At 34.3% G+C, this 22,065-nt stretch overlaps 2 protein-coding genes across 2 annotated transcripts in view; one reads left to right on the top strand and one right to left on the bottom strand.

Moving 5' to 3' along the window:
- LOC106132923 (uncharacterized) overlaps positions 1 to 16,517 on the bottom strand; it is a 38,039-nt gene extending 21,522 nt beyond the window's left edge. The window contains exons 1-3 of the mRNA XM_060945117.1: positions 16,374 to 16,517; positions 14,952 to 15,343; positions 1,733 to 1,913 (exon numbers count right to left, since the gene is read on the bottom strand). Of these exons, the coding sequence (XP_060801100.1) occupies positions 1,733 to 1,913; positions 14,952 to 15,343; positions 16,374 to 16,517 (717 nt within the window). The remainder of the gene's footprint in view (positions 1 to 1,732; positions 1,914 to 14,951; positions 15,344 to 16,373) is intronic.
- LOC106131788 (uncharacterized) lies at positions 4,813 to 10,272 on the top strand. Its single transcript, XM_013330989.2, has 4 exons — positions 4,813 to 4,978; positions 6,940 to 7,115; positions 8,680 to 8,846; positions 10,080 to 10,272. Exons 1-4 carry the CDS (start codon positions 4,813 to 4,815, stop codon positions 10,270 to 10,272), a joined length of 702 nt encoding a protein of 233 aa, XP_013186443.2.
- Positions 16,518 to 22,065: the final 5,548 nt, after the last annotated feature.

Here is a 22,065-nt window from a genome sequence, read left to right on the forward strand (position 1 = left end):
AAATACTATGCAGGTTTTAATGTTTATTTTTTAATAAATTCATTTACACCAAAAACGGAAAATTATATCTCTGTATATAATTATATACTTCATAGCAACGTCCTGCTTTTCCGGGCGACTGTCTCTGTAAACACCTTGAACTCACTGCTTACTTGAGTGTGAAATATAGGCCGCACTGATTTAAATCGATAATACTCGTATCTTTACAGCTTCATAGAAGTTATTATTTCATTGATATTATCTTTTTCTTGATATGTGTCTTTAATATTTTTATGTTTATTTACAATATCTGAAGGTTTTTAGGTATATACATATATAGTGTGAAAAGCTAATTTTGTTGGGTTATGTCCCAAATCGAAGAGGTCAGGGAGGGGCACCGACAAGATGGACAGACTTGATCAGAACTGTCACGTGCACCAATCTCCAGAAGGCCATAGTGCACGCGCAGGACCTAGATTCCTGGATTACCTTCTTGAGAAAAGAAGTTTATGATGGTCACGTCCTTCACACCTGAGGAATCGACGTAGAAGAAGATCGTATTTAGTCAAAAACGCCATGGCACTTCATATATCAGGTCGAGTTCTATCAAGTTCGAAAGTTCGAGTTGCACCAAGGAGTTTCGATCGAAACTTGTTCAGAGAGTTAGTAACGAGGTAACCAGAGTAATCGGCCCATCACATAAATTACATGAGCGTGCCGAGTAACTCGCAGCTGTCACGTACAGACGCTATTTCATAGGGCGGTTGGCGATCCTCGACTTTATCATAACAACCACGATTAATGGCGTGCCGTGAATGGAATCGTTACCAGCTTTTTGCATACATAAAGGCAATGGGCTTTTCCGGAATATCTTTAATTGCAGTATAATCAATAAGGCATCAGTAGATAGAAATGTGAACGTAAAGTAAGGGTAAGATGATTCTATTCATATCTCAATAGATAAAATGAAGTGTTATGGTAATTTATACAACTAATTTCTTATATGGGTGGGACCAAGATCATAGGCGCCTATTCCGAGTCTTGCTCTTGAATCAAGGCTACTTGATGATATATTACATATACGAGTATATATGTGATAGATGATATATATGAAGGTACGATGTGAGGTTATAACCTCAGCGTTGTAGCTTGAGGTAGTAACAAATTTATCTTAATGGACAAAATTCATTTGGGTCGCCAACCTAGTAAGTCTATATAACCTTAGTGTGATGAAAATTACGATGATGCATGCAAACTAAATTTGAGATGAGAAAAAAAATTATTCAGCTAAGTGATTGTTTTTATATAACTTTATAAACACATATCTAAAGTTACATCAAAATTTCTTGCGGGATAGACAGAGTCAACAGTCTTGTCTGATGACTCTGTCTAACATGTCTTCAAATGACTGAATCGATAATTAATCGCTTAATCGCTTTTTACGACATCTATAAGAAGCTATAGAGTAGGCCTAGTTTGAAGTGCAGGGAACCACACGATACTTGCAAAATAACGATAATTCGAAATTAACTTTCATTGAACCGGAAACCTTGTGAAATTTCCAAATAAACCTTTCTAGATATTTCGATAAGTCAGAGGGGTAAAGTTGGATACCAGTTCACCCCAAAAGAGCGAAGTGTAAATTATAGGGGAAGTCCTACGTTCAGCAGTGGACGCCCTAAGGCTGAATGATGATAAGAATAATATAAGGTATCTTTTTGTGTTTTTATTTTGAACTTTTAATTAAACTCACGTTGGCGATAGTATAAGAGAGATGCAGATGCGAAGGCGAGGCCCTTAACACCGGGACGCCGGCTCGGCTGGCGGCGGTGACGACGGCGGCCGATGCTGGGCCGCCGCCGTACACGAAGAGCGCCGCGACCCGCCGACCACCGATGGCTGAGCAGGTCTGCTCCAGCAACCGCACGCTAAATCTGGCAGACAAAGGTATTGTTTTCATATCACTACATAGTACAAAACAAAGTCGCTATTTTAGTCTGTTTGTCTGCATGCTTAAATCTTTAAAATTACGCAACGGATTTTGATGCGGTTTTTTGTAACAAGTAGAGTGATTCAAGAGGAAGGTTTTTATGTATAATAACATAACATTTATAATTTTGCACCCGTGCGAAGCCGGGGCGGGTCGCTAGTATTATTATATAGGTATGTACAATTACTTGATACTTGATAAATGTCATGGGATATGAGATCAACAATATAACCAAATTATTACACAAATCGAATCCCGTTTGACTAACCTATATTTGATCGCAGTCAAACACATCCATTTCGTTACAATCATTTCATACATACACAAGTTACACCCCTTTCCCAGAGGAATAGGATGAGACCATCTTTATACTTGCCAGAAGCCCTGCATACTTCTTTACTTAAGTTAACTTATGTTTATTTAGTAAGTAATTAAATAAATAATAAAATAAATAAATATATACGGGACAAATTAAGATTAAAAACGCGAACTTTATGGTAGCAAGTTCAATCCTACAACTTATTCCATTTTAAATAATTAAGTCCGAAAGTAGGAACACCATTGAAGTATGCATCCACATGAACAAAGTCACGAGCCCAGCGTTACAATGAGAAAAACTTTATCAGCGAAAGTTTCGTTACCCGCTGGTGGTTTCTTTGTTTCAACTATATAACATGCACGCTTGACTTTCGACAAACAAAATTCGTTACGAGTTTTATCATAATAATGTCGGCATATGCTCCCCTTTGTCAATGCCTCGTTCAGCGGCTGAACAATGTATTCACTATTCAGCCCGTAGAATTATGCTGTTATAACTTTAGCTAAAGTATGTAATGTTCAGCTGCACTTGTGTTAACGATAGCGTTCGTAGTACTCGTAAATTTTACAATATTTGTTACGTTAAATAGTTTCACGCACGTTCTTTAATGGCTTACAACAACATTTTATTCTGCAATACATTTTTACTGCAACAAACCCAAATGCAATTGCCATAAAAGACTTGAGGGCCTTAAGTTTTTAGAAGATTGAGGCCAAAACTAAAAATTTTAAAATTCAAAATTAACTACTCTCTTACGCGTTCTCTCTCCGAATAGAAAGAGATTTTATTTTTATATTATTCAGTTTCCATACAACTACTAAGGCTGGGTTTTTTTTTCTGTCAGACTTTTTAAAAAAGATTCAATCGGGCAGAGCTTTAAGACATTTTTATGGTGATTTATTGAGTCGCTGTGTCAATTTCGATTTGAATTATAAAATTTTAAGGTTTCGGCTTCAATCTCCTAAAAAATGAAGGCCCGCGAGGCTTTTTATTCAATTGCATTTGAGGTTTTTGCAGTAAAAATATATCGCAGAATAAAATTTGAGATTCTTCTTTGTAAAGACAGACGAGAGTATTGATTCCTATGTCTGAATAGTTCAATCTATGAATTTCCTCTTTATAGATGTAGATGAAAAAATTAAAGCTTTATTCACATCTGCAGTGGATGTAAGGTAAGGATTGTGTAACCTTTTAAATGTAGAACAGTGCTCCTCGACTTAATTACGACCGCAATCGGATCTCAACAGATCATTTACACACATTACAATGCACTCACATTGACCTATTTATACAATCGATGATACGAATATGGCGTGCTCTAGTGGTCAAGATTATTTGAATACTAGAGGCCGCCCGCGACTTCGTCCGCATGGAAACCCTATCAATCCCGCGGAAACTCTGGGATAAAAAGTAGCCTATGTGTTATTCTGGGTCTTTAGCTACCTACATACCAAATTTCATGGTAATCGGTTCAGTAGTTTTTGCGTGAAAGAGTAACAAACATCCATACAAACTTTCGCCTTTATAATAGTAGTAGGATAATGCTATAGTTGAATTATTCCCACCTACCTATTTATCTATTCAGCCAGTTCATTGTTACGATATAAATTTTATTTTTCACTATATTATATACACGGCCTAAATTAAAAATATTCTAAATATTTAATAACAATTGTTTAACACAATAAACCTCATTGTAAGGGAAATTTGCGGAATAATTTGATGATTGAGAATAAGTTATTCTTTATGACTGCAATGTCATAGACAATTGATCGATCGCTTTTGTCTGCAAATTTCGATATTGGGTTCTTTGTAGTTCCTTTCGTTAATATTGCAAAATAAATCCATAAAATACCTTTAAGTCCGACTAAAGTCTTACTTATAACTTTTCATTCATCTTATACAAAATCGACAGACAAAAATCTCGAAGATGCTCTTCCACGTTCAACTCGGATGACTCCATGATATGGTATGGTAATTCATAGAGTGATACGAAAAAAACAATCTCAATTTTGTAAGCCTAATACCCTTATTTGACTTCTACAATTCATACACATGCATACTGACAAAATGTATGTATTTTGTCAGTATGCATGTGCACTTTATCGCACCACCAACTTAGTTTTTTCTGTTTGGTCAGCTGGTTGACTGGTAGAGAATGCCAAGCGGCATTAAGTCCGCCTTTTGTACATTTTTGTTTTTGTGCAATAAAGTTTAAATAAATAAATAAATAAATTTGCGCGATTAGACTTGGAGCTGACGTACTTACACTAGTTATCCTTTCTTCGCTATCAGTCCTGTGTGGAAGCTAGAGTAATTAAAATCTTCATTTGAAAACTACATATAAAGCAACATACTGTATAATGTCTCAATAACAAACACAATACAATATGTACATAGCTGTACACCAGCCAACGAACTGCAATAAAGGATTCAGTCCCCATTCACTCATTCAACGTCTCAGAAGTCGTTTGAAATTTAAAGCTCTAAAAGCTCTTGGACTTGAAGCTGCTTCTATTTACTGATGTCTAGCCGGGAGTATCCGAAAGTGTGGAGTCGATTCGAAAGGATAGTCGATGAAGGAACTCTTCGGTTCGAAATATCGGATATTCCCGATTCGATGTGGAGCACCGCCGTAGAGTTTATGCTGGGAAATTATATTCGAGAAGACGTGTGGTGGATTGCTGCAGGTACGGTTATTATATTTTTATTACTGGGAAAATATCGAAGTTGAAATTCCAACTTCGATGTTTTTCCAGTAATAATGTGAATGAAGTCAAATGTATATTTGATATTTTATTTGATGTTAGATTAAAATGTAATTCCTAGAATTTAAATTTATGTATTTGGTCCTTTTACCACAGTCGTATTTCCTGTATTACCAGTAGGTAAACAGATAAAATTTTTCCATGAAATGTTGAGAGAACAATATTAATATTGTGAAAAATTTGATATATCGGAAAGCTTAGCATCTTTATTTTTCTAAACTCGCAATTAAGTAGAAAATCGACGTAAGATTATATTTTCCGCATGTTGTTAATGAATTTCAAATGTGGGAAAAGCGGCAAAGTACTTAACAAACATTAATCAAGAGCGCCTAATCTGCGCGTGAGAATTTTTTGCAATTAGCTTAATCCCAACTTACGTTCGCCAACGCCTCCTTACGCAAGAAAATGCTCGAGTCATTAGCCATTTTCTTGGTACGAGCGGCCCAATTACGTACCAGCACGATATAACCATAGAATAGAAACATAGCTCATAGCAATTGTGGTGTGAGCATTTTTCTCTCAGTTCAGGTATAGGTAAGAAGCTAAAAATAAAAATTGAACACTTTTGGTAGATTATTGGAAAGCCACCATTATTCAACGAACTCCTGCATATTGATTTCATTTCAGTCAGTTGATACTACATGATAAAATTATTTTATACTGAAACAAAAAAATTAATGGGACTGAAATTACAACGCACATACAAAGCAAAAGAATGGATTTGGTTGAAGTTATTTATGCTATGGTGGTAATAGCGTGTGGTATTTTTCTCAAACAGACAATACATTAGACTGTCGAGTTCAAGTATTTGAGGTCCCTACAATACTATGCCAGTACCGTATTTCACTTTCATTTGTAGCTGGGGACAGGGAGAGGGGGTGGCTACCTTAAATGTGGTATCGTTAGACACCCTTTTCATCCGAGGGTCCCTCCTTGCTAAGATACGAAATTATAACTTCATTTTGACAACCCAATTGAGGACAGTTAAAAGTAAATATGCCAAAATTTTCATCACGACGATTTTATGGATTTTAAATGTGCTAATTTTCTTCACAAAAAAGTTTTCGTGTGACATGTTTCTTATAAACACAAAACATAAATTCTTAACATCAAACATATATAAGGATCGCCATTGTATTCAATGCCTACTCTAATTAAAACTTATAAACTATAACTTCTAAAATAAAGCTCCTTGGTTAATAGAAGGTAATAAATAAAACTTTTACTTTTCACTTTCATAAAAAAAATGAAAGATGTTTAGCTATATACTTACGTACTTATCTTTGTATGCTAAAGGAATTGCATAAAGAACATTAGTCAAACATTTACCACTTCGTTAAACTATTATTTTCCTCTATAGTAATGTGTGCCGTGTGGTTCCCAGCACCAATACAAAAAAGAATAGGACCACTCCATCTCTTTCCCGTGGGTGTCGTAAAAGGCGACTAAGGGATAGGCTTACAAATTTGGGATTCTTTTTAGGCGATGGGCGAGCAACCTATCACTATTTGAATCTCAATTCTATCATTAAGCCAAATAGCTGAACGTGGCCATTTAGTCTTTTCACGACTGTTGGCTCGTCTACCCCGCAAGGGATATAGACGTGACAGTATGTATGTATAATAAGTAATCAGTTTATATTGTAGTTTTATGAACCTCACTTCAAAAGAAAGTTAACTTTTTTAATCGATTTATTAAATTTTCTTTCCGTTCCAACAAATTAGACTAACAAACCCCACCGGCGTTCAAATAAACGGATCAAAACTAAGGCGGCGAATGAAAAATTTTTAAGCGAAATAATTTTATTCAAATTGATTCAGGATGGGAGATTTATTCAGCTAAAGTTGTTAACGCAGTGTAGTCAATTAATTTAACATTGACAGGTACGGCGAAGGACCTTGAAGCAGTACAGGAATATAGAGTGCTCCTGACATCGATCATTAGGCAGAAAATGAGTTTGGCGTGCTTCTTGGCTGAGGGGGACGGCTCGGGACGCACTCTCGTCGGCGTCAATATGTGTTTGCCTCAGGAAAAGGGACGCTTCGTTGAGCACAATCCGGTTGAAAATGATTGTCTAACCTGTACTGGTACTTTGTAAGCACTCCCGTACTAATCGTATTACTCGCAGCACTGTAGGTAGATGAGACCTGAAGTGAATATTGTGCTTGATTTATTTATTATTCCTGTAGTTGAGCAGTTCATTCTATAATTATTAGTACTTAATAAAGTTGAACAATATTCAGCTAATAATTTTAAAAAGCACGGAGTCGAATATATTTTGTAATAATATCGTGCCTTATATATTTATTTAACTTTTATTTCAGGCGGAACGATGAAACTTGTACTTTCATGAAAAGATAGGATTACATGTTTAATCGCGATTAATTTTTTAAATTACATTTTATACAACGTAACGAAAAAGCTTAAAATGAATGTTTTATTCATTTGTACACTAACAATTTACACGGTGATATGTAAATCTCCCTCATCTTTTCACGAAGAAAGAATATATTTTGTTTCAAGCATGTCTGCGTACAATTTTCTTTTTTTTATTTTATGTTCCATTTCGTTGGCCTCCCTGTTATCCGTAGCCGAGAATCGGTTCCCATTTATTCTCCCGTTTTATCCATTCAAGGTCGACCCTTCACCCTTCGTTATTTATCCAGCAGATCTTTTGCCTAATTAAATGATATAACGTAAATATTAGTAAAAGTTTTTTTTTAATAATTTGATTTAATTAGTCAAAACGATATATAAGTAGATATATATATTTTTATTATTTAATTACATATTATCCAATGAACTAACGTGTATTAACTACTTAACATATTTTATACACCATATAAGACAAGGAAATAGTGGGGAATACTTAACGTGGGCGAATCTGTGAATACAAATATGTAGAGCAAAATATAACAATTATCTAATTGCGTACGTCTTGTTCAAGGTCAAGATTTATTTGACATTTGTAATAAATTAGTTGAACAAAGATATAATTACTAATCTTTGGTAACGTTCGAACAAAAAGATTCAAGTAAATGAATAGGAGTAATTCCGACGATAAGGAATACAAATTTGAAGATTCTACTGTACTGCAAAACATCGCTGCTTTTCGAGCATTGCGAATCAAAAGGTGTATAGGACAATACGATTATGCATTATGCAACTCCTTCGGAGAAGTTTATGCAGTCTTTCGGGCAGCGGAACATTGCTATTTGAAAATTCCTTACCAACTTTATACCACGAAACATATTGTGGTAAAATGTTTATATAAGTTTTCTAAACTTTAAAATTTCAACAAATTTTTGCTACTTTTAAGATCTTGTTCTTTTATCTATATTCTTGGCTTCGTATTTAGGCATTTTGTGTACATTGTATTTCTATTTTATTTACTTAGTACTAAAACTTACCAAGTTTAAATCTATTAAAGGTAGTGTAGCTCTCTTATTCATCCATTTAGTGCAAACTTCATTGTAAATTATTCTTTTTGTTTGACTTTCATTAGCAAAAAAATCACTTCATTAAAATATAAGCCTTCTGTTGATAAAAAAATGACTTTAGAAAAGCCACTAAAGTTAACGAATTAGATAAAGTCTTAAGAGACGAATATCTCTTGTTTGCAGCCAAAAACGAAGCCGGGTTTGCTGTCACTGCGAATGTTCGTGGAGGCTATGAAAGTGACAGTGATATATGATAAATACGGCGTGAATAAATATCTCATGGGAGCTGGTCTTTCAGTGACACCGGAGTACAGGGGGCTGGGTATTGCGGTTGAACTACTTAAATCCAGGTATATTTTACTGCAATATTCTTAAGACAAAGGTTTTGATGTATGTTCTCGAACCATTAGGATAATAATAGAAAAGTAAGAATAAACGTAGCTATAAAAATGAATATAAAAGGCTACTATTACAATTGTGAAATTACTGTATTTCTTGCATACCAGAATTTTAAAAACAATGGCGAAGATTAAATTTATGATCGAGATCGATAATGATGAGAGATAAACTTTCGATCCTATAACAACTAAATTGGCAAGTCTACTACAATACCGTCATAATAATGACATAAACCTTCGTTTTCAAAAAACTTTACTATATTTATAGATGTTCTTATAATTTTAAGCTAAAATACATCTCCACACGCTTTTCAAATAATTTCTCCCCAGCCAGTACGTAGAGTCATTTGGAAGAAACTAATTTAAATTCCTCAAGGGAGCTGTTGTGCTTTGTTAGTTAATTACTCCGAAATGATCTGATTCTGAAATTGGCATTTAGATTTCCTTTATAAAATTATGTAGAAATAAGGTACGTATTTTTTGGAAGGAACAACCGATCGTGTGGTATGAAAATTGCCTTTATTAGTATATTTTCTTCTAAATATAGCAGCATAGCATTAAAACGGAATTTTTATATAGTTACTCAACTAAATCATATTACATTAAAATGCGTCGTGTAGGTTAACGTGTTGTGTTGGTCAAGCTAGCTGGCTTAAGATGTTTAAATTGCATGTGAGCTGGGATTTCCGTCTGTTTGTTCTAGTAAATAGCCAACGGGCATTCCATTTCTGTAAACGTTTAACAAACGGATTACATTACCCAGCAGAAGTATGTTGTATTTAGATAGGGGTCATATTATATGAAGATAAAGATTTTTATATATATTTAACATGCTTTTAGTTAGAAAAGTCTTTTATTTGATGTTCAGAATGTCATAAAATTCGTTCTCAAGATTTGATAAGTATTGATACAAAAATGTATCGATGCGTTTAATTTTGCATATTTTGATGTGAAAAAATATTCTTAGTATAAAGTTTCTCATTAGCTGATAATGATATTTTATTTACAATACGTATCAATCAGTTAATATGCTTTTATCATCTAGTGTCAATATATTTCTATCTCACCTTTTTCACCGACTTGGTACTTAAAAACCGACGAGCATTAATGTGGATGAAGCATAAGAATTTAAAAAAAGGTTTTATATGATGTTTCGTATTCACAGATTATTTTCTCAAATTTCAGAATGACACTCGCCAAAGAATTGGGTTATCAAGCCACCGGTGGCATCTTCACGAGTGCCCCAGCACAGCGCTCTGCGGAAAAGGCTGACATGGAATGTCTCCACGAAGTCCCATACAAGAAGTTCGGAAAACAGTGCGGCGTCACATTCGACACAAACACCGAAAACCTGAAAATATTCGGAATTCAACTCTGAGATAAACAAGAGCAATAAATATAAAACTTGCTCGCCATTATATAATATTCAAAGAATGTTGCTGGTCTATACTGAATTCATAAATTACCCCTGATATATTTAAAGTCTGGATAGGATTTATTGGATCGTATTTTGTAACTATTTAATATCATTTTCTTATGAATAAAATACAGCTGTATTTATTCATGTAGCAATAAACGAAATATATAAGACATAACTCTTAATTCTTGAGTACAAACATTTTATTTCTTATGATAGTCCATGCGTACCAAAATTTTGCTCGCTACGAATTCATAGTCCACTATACTAGAATACTCTCCCAACAGCACTATAAATGCAACTACATCGTAGACATCAAATGAATAATACATGACAATGTAGGAAGCTAAGCAGACATCATTAACATACGTGACCGTATTTGGGCCAAAGCTTAAAGACGCCTGTGGTTAATTGTCAGAAGGCAACCACACTCAGTTGAACTGAGATTGCCAAGGGATGATAAATTGTACCAGCTGTAACAGTAAAATAGTGTACAGATAGAAATACAACTAAGTTATAAATTATACTGTTACGTACAGACACTTCGTATGATTTAGGTCTGGCTTAATTTAAGCGTGGCCCGTTTTGCTTATACTATGTGAAACAATTGTAATAACCGGAGCATTTTTTTTATAAATTCCCAGTATTGATATAACTACAGATTTATAACAATTTAATTGAGAAATACATATATTTTTGAAGTATTGTGATTAATTTTGATTACAGAGCAGATAACAGTCATCCTTTTCAATAATAATATCTTATTTTTGGCACCATGCCGCAAGCGCACCACTTTTCCAATTATTGATATTACTTTTATTTCCTTTTTTTTAAGTTAGGTTTTATTATAATTAGGTATAGATTATTTTAATATATTTTTTAAATGTATAATATGTCTATACAAAATGTTTTACATATAATTATTTTTATTTTGAGATTCTACTCTCTTCCCCTATCCTCTCGCATATCTAGTTTCAACATTAATAGATAAGTCACGATGGTAAAAGCTTTTACAAATCCGTACAGTGGTTAAAGATTAGCCGGAACTCAACACGTACAAAAGGACAGACTCCGTGGACTATCATAGTGCCTGATTCTGAATACTAATTAGGACAAGTTCCATAACGACTGACTACAAAATGGAATGCTACTTGGTTGTTTTAAAAGAGATAAACCGAACGTTAGTTGAATACATTAATAAAGTCAATACTAATGTTATACATATTATTTATTCATTCACTTGTTAATATAATCGTCTATATCTCTTGCGGGGTAGACAGAGTGTAAGACTGAAAACCTTAAAAGAGTGATAGGCCGTAATAATTTTATTATAGCATATCGCTGATATTTTGCTTGCAGTTAAAGTAGACAGAGTTTAATGAAAAAAAAGCTTTTTCTGTATGAAACACTGGCCAGTAATAATAAAAAAAACCAAGTTACAAACTTTATTTTGGAATTGGAACACCTTTAAAGTTTGATGGTCTGAGCACGCCGCCGGAGGGAAACGGTAAGGTATTCCAAGGACGGACAGCTTAGACCGAGAAAATTTTGAATGGAATTTCGTAGCACAAACAGGATTCGCACAAAGAATTTCAGCACTTTAAAGAGTGTGAGGGATTAAAAGTCACTTTTTTTTATTTTGACTAATATTTTCAAGATTTTTATTTTATTTGTAACGAATAAACTCAAAAACTTCTGGACGGATTTTTTAAATACAGAGATTTCTATCTCTGACCTAGATGATAAAGTCCTTCAGGAGTAACATATGTTACTTACTTCTTTCTGAAAATTCCTGCGGGATCTAAGCTCCGTGCAAAGGTCTGATTTTTAAAAATCAGATAAATTTAAATCGGTCTTGCGCATGATAGGTTCCGAACTATCATGACTGCTTTTACCTTGCTATTAGATCGTTCAAAAATTTATTAAAAATTATGTCTGTTGTCCATTTAAATAATTCCTTTGTTTTTATTGAAAAGTATATAGGTATACAACTACAGATACAGCCTGGTGTTTTTGACAGACAGCCAAAGGATAGTAAAAGGATCTCATTTTATTGACAGGGTTCCGTACCTTAAAGGTATTCTGAGATGTGTGTTAACTGCAAATGAGAAAAGTCGCAATTACCTTAATTCTTTTAAATATAAACAAAAAAAAAATAACAAAAAAGTTACAACACGATATGGATTTATAAATGCGTTAGTTTCTAATACCAATAATAAAAAATTAATAATAAATATAAAAAGCCCAATTGGATTTGATTGGATTGGTTTACATCCAATGACATTATTGTTGAATCTCTAAAGGTTAATGTAGCTAAATGTTCACTTCCCGCTAAATTAGAAACAAAATGACAAAATTGATAACAAAGGCATCTCAAAATAAAAGGAATTCTCAAATTTAGCCACTCATTTCATTTTCCTTATGAATTTAGTTGATTGCTTCCAATCGAACAAATGATTTTATTTTTTTACGGCGGCTTCGTCATTTTTATGATAGAAAAAATTGAGATACTACAGAATTAAAAATTGTTATCTTATCTAAGATATATTTACTTCGTTTATTATTTCTCTCTTCTTATTATAGGCAGAAAAGTTTTTGCCACCTGATTCTGGGAGCCATTCTAATTTAACTTGTTTAGAAAACTCTCGATTCAGCTTTACTACGTAATACAGATTCCATGAAAGACTTCAATTTCTTGTTTCTTTTATAAAAATTTTTTTCGACTATTTAGGCGCCATATCAAACAAGATTAAATCAATAAGCATTTTCCTATTTTTTTATTCTTAAGTTGCTTACTGGTATCAAAGTAAACCTTCAACATTCATGGCTTATAAAAATAACAATTTTTATGAAGTCTAGCCAGTCAAGTGATTTGATGGTAAGAAAGCAAAATAGGTTCTTTTAAGAAGTCAACGACCAAATTCCAGTCAAAGGTCATATGACATTAACTTCGAAAAGAACTCTTATAGACTAACTCATGTGTGCTTCTACGTACACCCCAATTAAGATATCTCTTTAAGATTTGATATTTGTGGGTAACAACATTCACCAGTAGAGTGAAATTTTTGCATATGACTGATATTTTTGGGTCTTATTTGGGGTATGGTTATTTTTACTTAATAAGAAAACAAACGGTAATAATAATAACTTATATGACTACATTAGTAACAAAGTGGCGATATCATTATTACGAGTATTATCGTTATTAGTTTTTTATTTAGTTCAACTTCAGTGACTCTTTAGTATTTCATCAAAAGTATAAAACCTTTAAAAAATATTTACAAATTCTAAAAAAGATGACCTTAATTTTTATAAACTCTTTTATTAATCTAGAATTGAAATATTGTACAAATTTATTTTACTGCAACAACTAGCGACAAGCAATAATATTACTGAAGACCTCACAATAGTAACGTGCTTAGTTGGAAAGCGTTTTTAACCCCCTTTTCCAATCTCGCTCGCGTCTTCTCCAATATGTGAGATTGGCGGAATTATTGTACTTCACACAATGGAGGATATAAATAATAGAGCGATGTGAACTCCTTCACGGTCTTAAGTGAGATTTTCTATAAGACCACACTATCCTTTTTGAAATACTCTTTATTTGTCTATTTTCTGAGTTACGTAGGTAAGGTAGGTTGTTGGAATCAAAACAAATGCAATCAAAATAAGCATGTAACCATGATGAGAGATGCATTATGTTTATTAGTCCCGTCGCGTGTTAAGGTACCTGACTTTACCTGAAACCCCAACATTCACAGTAGGTTTAAACTTTTTATCAAACATATATTATTATAACCGACAAATAGTATTTCGAAGATTTCCTGTACCACTTATATTTTGTGAGCCGATCGAATGGAACCAACTTCAACTAAATCCATAAAGTGTTTCACTCTGAACGACATGTATTGGTCTTGTTCGAAATCGAAACTTCGAAGTATATTGTTCTTAGGAGTGACAAGATCGATAAGATGTTCCTCACTTTGTTCAGGTATTTGTTGAAGAGGCTGTTTATGATTCGGGTGAATTTTGAAATTTAGAATATGTAGGTTTCATGTAGGTTGCATGTTGTCTAGGGATGTAAGAGCAGATTCCCGAAATTCCTGTAGAAAGGAAAATCGGGATTTTATCTCAAACGGGCAGCACCTCGAGCAGAGCTACGGGCTTACTCAATTATTTTCATAATTCCCCTACAGTTCTGCACTAGGTTGAGTTGAGTTTTATTTGATGTGACATTTTCAAATAATTTTAGCTGAAAGGTACGATGTAGGCATGATGTAGGGTACGTGACACAATTTCTGTCATTCATATGCACATAATGAAGTTTATAGTCATGTGGGTACGTGACTTATGAGTAAAAAGTGTCAATTATATATATTTCAATAGTAAAAACTGCACAGATTATATAAAGTATCATAGTAAAGCAAATATTATAAAATATTTCATTAAAATATGTTTTCAAATCTATTATGATAAATATGGCGTCGTCGTAAATAATATTTATTGAGTGTAAAATCACTATAGAAAAACGAAATTCACGTACTTACTTGGTGATTTTAGGATACGTTCATTAGGTAAGTTTTAATGTAATCGTTTTCAAAACATCATGAATCAATATGCTTAATGATGCAATTACGTACCTTTCATCTTCTGGCAGCTCTATGTACAGAGGCTGAAGCGTGATGTTGCGTAGATAGAGTGGGTTGTCGCCAGCGAGGTACGTATGCGAGATCTCCGCCAGCGACTGGTTGAAGGCTGTCACGACGGCGGTGGCCGATGGCGGCGCGGCGATGCCCACGTAGAAGACTGCTTGCGCGTCCGCCTGAAGCACACGTAGCTCCTGGCCCGCAGCTGTAGCCGCCACGGCGGGCCACGCCGCGCATGCGAACCACACCACGCATAGCAACCACACGCGCCCACGCATCACGCCCCCCCACCCCGACCTCACCGTCGCCCGCGCCCCGCCCTCCCCCCGCACCGCGCCGCCATCGCCGGCGCCCGACCAACACCATCCACACTCAGCGCCCCGACCCTCGTGCAATCATCCCCATCAATAATATTAACTCCCAATCAATTGTCATAAGTTTCACTTTTAATTTAAGAATTGTTAAGTTAAATCTACAAGATATTTTAACACTGATTATTATGGACGGTTAATCACTAGACTTCCTCGGACTGCGTAGATATCTGTAACAAAGAAAAACTGTATGAGTATGCCAGTGCCGACCATGTTCAATGCTCGTATTCTAACCATTTTACTTTGATGAAGCTGTTTCAGCTCTTTCAACATGAAGATCTCGGGACACTTAGGTTGCGTCAACATATCCCTGCCATGAATTTTTGCATAATGTTGAACTCATTTTGCCGTCAGGCTTAATTTAAGTCGAGTACCAAATAGAGCACTTGACACGACGTAGATTATTTATTTTCACGAAAAAGCGAGTTTAGTTAATGTGGTTCATTAATTATTCAGGATAAACGCGTTGCGAGAAACCTTCAAGTAACAAGGAATTTAATACTTTAAGCAATGCTCGTACGTGTGAGAGTGAAGATGTATGAAGGACGTTTAGTGAATCTTTTTAGTAAATATAGTTAAATGTTGCCATATGGAGAACACTACAATAGAATATAGCACTTTTTCGTTGACTATAAATGTCGAAGAAGAACTTAAAAAAATTAAATAACTAGTGAATCAAAATAATAGCCCAAGAGCCCGTGAACGCCAGACATACCTTATTTTGTAAAAGCTGAAGGTTTCTGTAAATATGCCTCTAGTACAGGTAGGAACGATCCCCACCTATGGTACTCAGGCAGTGGTTGCTTTGGCAGGTAGCAGGTAATAAAGGTATACTTTTTTCAACCTGAAATTCGTTAATTTGTAAAGCTCAATTTTTTTATATTTTATCCGTAATAATACACAAACTCGCGTTACTCATTGCCAGACACCTACTATGGTTGCAACCCCTTGCCAGACACCCCTAAACTATAATATTTTGTAACTCTACTTACGTCATTTTGTAAAATCTGAATTTAATACATATTTTTCGGGGAATTATTCAAACAAAGTTTCTGAAGTAGCCAGACAGTTTTGAAGGTTCTATTATCCTGCCAGACGCATTGGAGTGAGCAAAAGATGCAAGAGTGCGGAGTATATGTAGTAACTGGAGCGAGTGGGACAGAGTGTTCGGTTTCTTGCGACGTTTCATTGCGCATCAGCTGTCGTTTATTTTAGGGATGTGACCTGATGAATCAATCCTCAAAAATTCGATATTTTTCCAAAATGTTTTTTTCACTGTAAGTATAAATCAAATTCATAAAAAACAAGACAAATGTTAGAATTAACGATCTTTTTATCAAATTCTTTTAACAATTATTTTTATTACTATTATCATCAATGTATCAGATCAGGTAGAAAACAAAACATTTATTTTCAAATCTTTTTTAATCAAAAACAATAAGATAATTTGACTTAAAGTTCCCAATGATTAATACCTTACCTTTTTAAAAACAACAATCTGTCAAGTCTACCGGGATCCAAGTGGTTCCGCTCATCATTTGCTATGTTTCCAGCAACTGAAAAGAGGCGCTCACAAGGAACGGATGATGCCACAATAGTCATATACGTCATGGCTATTGATGGTTTTTTAGCTCTTGCCAGTAATGTATAGGATCATATTTCAGGTCCACGACTGCCTGCGATAAATAATGTTTAAGTTCGTCATTTAAACCCTAAGTTTCCTGTGCAAGTGCATTATACATAGAAAGTTGCTTTTTGAAAAGCAACTTGTGGAAATCCCATATTCCTTTATTCAAAGTAATAGATTAATTTCTGTTGTCTGTGGTTGCTAAGTATGTTTGGGATGTAAATTAAACAATTTTAAACCATAACGATATGTATGTTAAGCTTAAAATCGAGTTTTAAGTTGTCTCGGACGGTCGGCCCACATGTGCGCCACAGCAGATTACGGTGGTGGTGCATATAGGTTAAAGAATATGATTATCCTACTACTATTATAAAGGCGAAAGTTTGTATGGATGTTTGTTACTCTTTCACGCAAAAACTACTGAACCGATTACCATGAAATTTGGTATGTAGGTAGCTGAAGACCCAGAATAACACATAGGCTCCTTTTTATCCCAGAGTTCCCGCGGGGTTGATAGGGTTTCCATGCGGACGAAGTCGCGGGCGGCCTCTAGTAATTTATAAACGTAACAAGTTTATTGATGAGAAGTGAGGCGAAGGAGACTACACATACAGCCATCTTGCGAGGTTTTGAGTAATCAACCGGCAGCACTCTTGTAATACGGGCCTTCAATTAATTGTATGGTTTAAACCAAAACAGAAAAAATCGTATCTCGATTTTAGAATGTCTGAGATCGATTCACGAGATCGATTCAATGTATACGATCGATTAAAAAGATCGATTTTTTCGCTCCAAATAATCGATTTTTCGATTAATCGATCTTAGATCGCCATCCCTAGTTTATTTTGTATTGTTCAACGGACGGTTATATACGCATAGTAAACTGTCCCACTCGCTCCAGTTACTACATATACTCCGCACTCTTGCATCTTTTGCTCACTCCAATGCGTCTGGCAGGATAATAGAACCTTCAAAAATGTCTGGCTACTTCAGAAACTTTGTTTGAATAATTCCCCAAAAAATATGTATTAAATTCAGATTTTACAAAATGACGTAAGTAGAGTTACAAAATATTATAGTTTAGGGGTGTCTGGCAAGGGGTTGCAACCATAGTACGTGTCTGGCAATGAGTAACGCGAGTTTGTGTATTATTACGGATAAAATATCAAAAAATTGAGCTTTACAAATTAACGAATTTCAGGTTGAAAAAAGTATACCTTTATTACCTGCTACCTGCCAAAGCAACCACTGCCTGAGTACCATAGGTGGGGATCGTTCCTACCTGTACTAGAGGCATATTTACAGAAACTTTCAGCTTTTACAAAATAAGGTATGTCTGGCGTTCACGGGCTCTTGCTCTATAAAAGAGAGTTATGAATGTGGATGAAGCGAAGGAAGTATGCAGAGATCGTGGAAAGAGGTAGTCTCTGCCTACCCCTCCGGGAAAGAGGCGTGATTTTATGTATGTATCAAAATAAAACCAAAGCAGAAACAACAATAAACATTTTTAGTACGGATATTTTTAATGGATTTGGAAATCTGAAGCAAACAGCTGATAACCTTATTCGAAATAAAAGCGACTGATAGTGACTGAACACATACAAGAGAGATATACTCGTACCAAACTCAATTTTCAAATAGCTTGTACTGTACAATATTTTTACGCCATTAAACGCACTTTATAATTCTTCCTTCAACATCTTCATGATTATTTAATGATTAATGACTGTTGGCCTAAGAGTATATTAAGGCTTCCCACAGAATGAATTGTAGACCCCTATCAAGTCTTCACAGAAAAGGGTTCCGATCGACCGTTGTCCGGCAAAATCGGATTTACCACAATGGTACCCATCTTACGAACGTACGAATACGTTTAGATTGAAAAAAATTAAATACTTCTTGAAAGATTCACCAGATTTTAATTATAGTAAATGAAAGCAGATATTTATAACAATAATATTAGATTTGTAGTTTTCTTTTCATAACATTTTAAGGAATAAAACAATTATGTAGGTATCGTTGAGCCAAATGAGTTTGTGAATGTACTTAACAAAATACGTCCGAATGTTTCTTGTTGTTATTTAAAGGACGGTTCCCAATTGAGATTATACAACCTCCATAAACAAAAAAAAAAGTGCTGAAAATAATATGCAAAATAATGGCGAATGATTACACTGGTCTCAACTGCAATTACTGGGGTTGAAACCTTGACCCTTCTCATATTTATAATTTTAAAGGCTTTTATTTTCGGCTGCACATCTTAGAGAACAACGTTATACGAAAACAGAGAAATATTTTTTGTTCTGTATGACATCATCAAATTAAGTATACAGACCAACTCAATTTCTCAGGGTACTGAAATAAAGATAAACAACTTGATACGTCTTTATGTTGTCCTTTATTTTAGTACCTTCTAAAAGTACATAAATACACTATAGGTTTGGGCTAATTTATTTCGGTACTTAACTATTGAAAAATATAACTAACCAGAAAATTCAATATAAATCACACTTTAAATAACAACTCTCCTAATCATTGGAAATGTGTTAACTTAAAACTGAAGCACATTGTAATGAATCAAGAAACCTGAAAGCATTACCCACTTTTTGGATAGTTGCGTAATAAGTTGGGTGAGATCTACCACTTACAGTAATTAGGCGAGCGTAGTATGGGCCCTTACATTAAATGGAATTAATCGTGGGCAACCAGCGTTAACAAGTGTCTCTAATAGTATGGGCAACCTTTAAGGTGATTACTTATCATTGCGATCTTGATTAGCTTATCAAAATGGTAAACATACACCCCTACTCATGTCACGTATTTATTCCTTACGCGTGAGGCAGAGCTAATAATCCCTAGATTTGATATTCATGTACTTGGTGACAGGATGCCAGCTCATTGCCTGAAAAAATAATCTAATTTTAAGAGCCTTTAAATAAACTAAATAAAGCTAGCATGCACACGTTTCCCTTTTTTCATTATTACTTTAATGGAATTAGATAATGCATTCGACAACTAAAATTATAAAATAAAAAAGGCATATTTTTTTAAGAATACATCAAGAATGAATTGATTACTGTAATACATTACAAACCAAAAATTCTGATTTTTACGAGGCCTAAGCTCTATATTTTCTCTACTCTGTGGTCGTACATGCTGGTTCAGCTCAACAAACTTAATAGAAATCCCCGAGGTGCTCTTTAGTTCCCGAAGAAAATTGAGTATGTTTTTACACGATGCAATTCCCAATCTTAGTCCCGTTGGGGAAAGATAAATTAAGCTGGGAACAAATTTTGTGATGAAAGCTGTTGGAATTTCATTAAAAACATAGAAGTTCATTGATAACTTAAAATATTTTGGGTCACAATAATAAACGACTTTAAATACTATATAAAATGACGAAGATAATGACGTCTTTAATATATACCTACCCTTTTTAACGAAGGCATTCAAAAGCTAAATAAAATAACTTCTTTTCAATAATAAACTAACCAACAATAAATTAAAAAATATCATTAATTTAGAAGTCCATTAAAAGACTATCGTTTATCCACTCACAGACCTGTCGACCACCTCAATTAATAATTTAATTTCATTGTGATTAAAATTTAATTGACAGCTCAAAATAACAGAGATACATTTCCGTTTTCAATAAAATTAGCTTAGCGCGAATGCAATTATTCATATTTGATTTTCAATGATTTTTATTCATACAGTTTTTCACATTTCATTCATTCATCTTAGATCAGTGATTATTACGGGTATTTTATGCTTTGCAGCAAAATAACAAAATTATTGACTTTTGAATCTGAGGTTTATTTTTTTGAAAAGATGTATCTACCCTTTCCAGAAAGAAGCGTGATGTTTGTTTGTAAGAAAGTAAATTAACTATATGAAGTTGATCGAGTTCAGTATAACAACAACAGTAAAACAAAGCAATCAATAAGATCCTTTCACTACAAGTAGGTACCTATAATGAAACGTGTTGTACAAAATCCCTTTAGTCCCACTGGGGTTGTTTCTACAAAAACAGTATACATCAAATAAATCGCTGTCGTTATAGGGGACGTCACTAGTTCATCTTTCTGCTAGCCATTCTCTTTGACAGGATACGTTCAATGGGATGTATAGAATGTTAAAATAGATGTGATAACTTTCTGGGTGAAAGTAATGGGTCAAAGACGGAATATATGCATGAAATTTGCAACTTTAAACGAAAATTGCAAGATAAAAAAAACATTTTCTATTGTTTTGCTCGTAGTTTGAGAGACAAAATAGAGATATATGTATATTGCCCTACCTCAAACTAATAATATCAAGTTGCGAAAAAAAACGCCAATGTTGTTATTGCCTGACAAGAATTTATGGACATTATTAAAAATATAACACTAAACAAATCGAAAATCTTTTCAAATCACTTACTAGTAACGGCATGTCATTACGTTACAAGAGCACAATTTGTATTCTGACGACAAAATTGAATGTCATCTCAAACAACCTCTTTCGACGTCAATGAAATGACTCTTTATAAGATACGTTTTATTTCGTTACTCATGTGTTAGAGTACTAACATCAAGTGAGGACTGGATTTAAACCAGGCTCGATCAGTTTATCACAGGACATTAGTTTACTTTCTAAACATTGATAGCATTTATATTTTTCTTGCTTGATTGATATTCTGTTTTTCGTTGCTCTTTCATAAACTCAAGTAATTTTTTTTATATTTACTAAGATTAGATCTTTTAAGTACTAATACTACTCTGTCAAGAAAGTAGCAGGAAAAGATCAATAATACACAAACTGTTTGTTATTCATCCAAATTTATTTTATCACCTTCAAAATATGCTCCTTTAGAAACGATACACTTACGCCAACGAATAATCAAAACATTTTTTAAACGCTGTTTCCGGAATTGAGGTCAGTTCTCGCCGCGAATTCTCTTTAATGTCTTCTACCGATTGAAAACGGGTGCCACGAAGTGGTAATTTGAGTTTAGGAAAAAGAAAAAGTCAGCTGGAGCCATATCTGGTGAATATGGTGGTTGCTCGATGGTATTTGTTGAGTTTTTGGTTAAAAATTCGTTCACAATGATGGCCTTGTGCGAAGGTGC

This window comes from Amyelois transitella, chromosome 7, assembly GCF_032362555.1.
Source record: "Amyelois transitella isolate CPQ chromosome 7, ilAmyTran1.1, whole genome shotgun sequence".
NCBI lineage: Eukaryota > Metazoa > Arthropoda > Insecta > Lepidoptera > Pyralidae > Amyelois > Amyelois transitella.

Excerpts from the sequence above, each read along its gene's own strand:
- LOC106131788 (XM_013330989.2), top strand. The coding sequence starts at position 4,813 with ATGTCTAGCCGGGAGTATCCGAAAGTGTGGAGTCGATTCGAAAGGATA. Across the intron at positions 7,116-8,679 it reads GCTTCGTTGAGCACAATCCG|CCAAAAACGAAGCCGGGTTT; the intron begins GTTGAAAATGAT and ends TCTTGTTTGCAG. Across the intron at positions 8,847-10,079 it reads GTTGAACTACTTAAATCCAG|AATGACACTCGCCAAAGAAT; the intron begins GTATATTTTACT and ends CTCAAATTTCAG.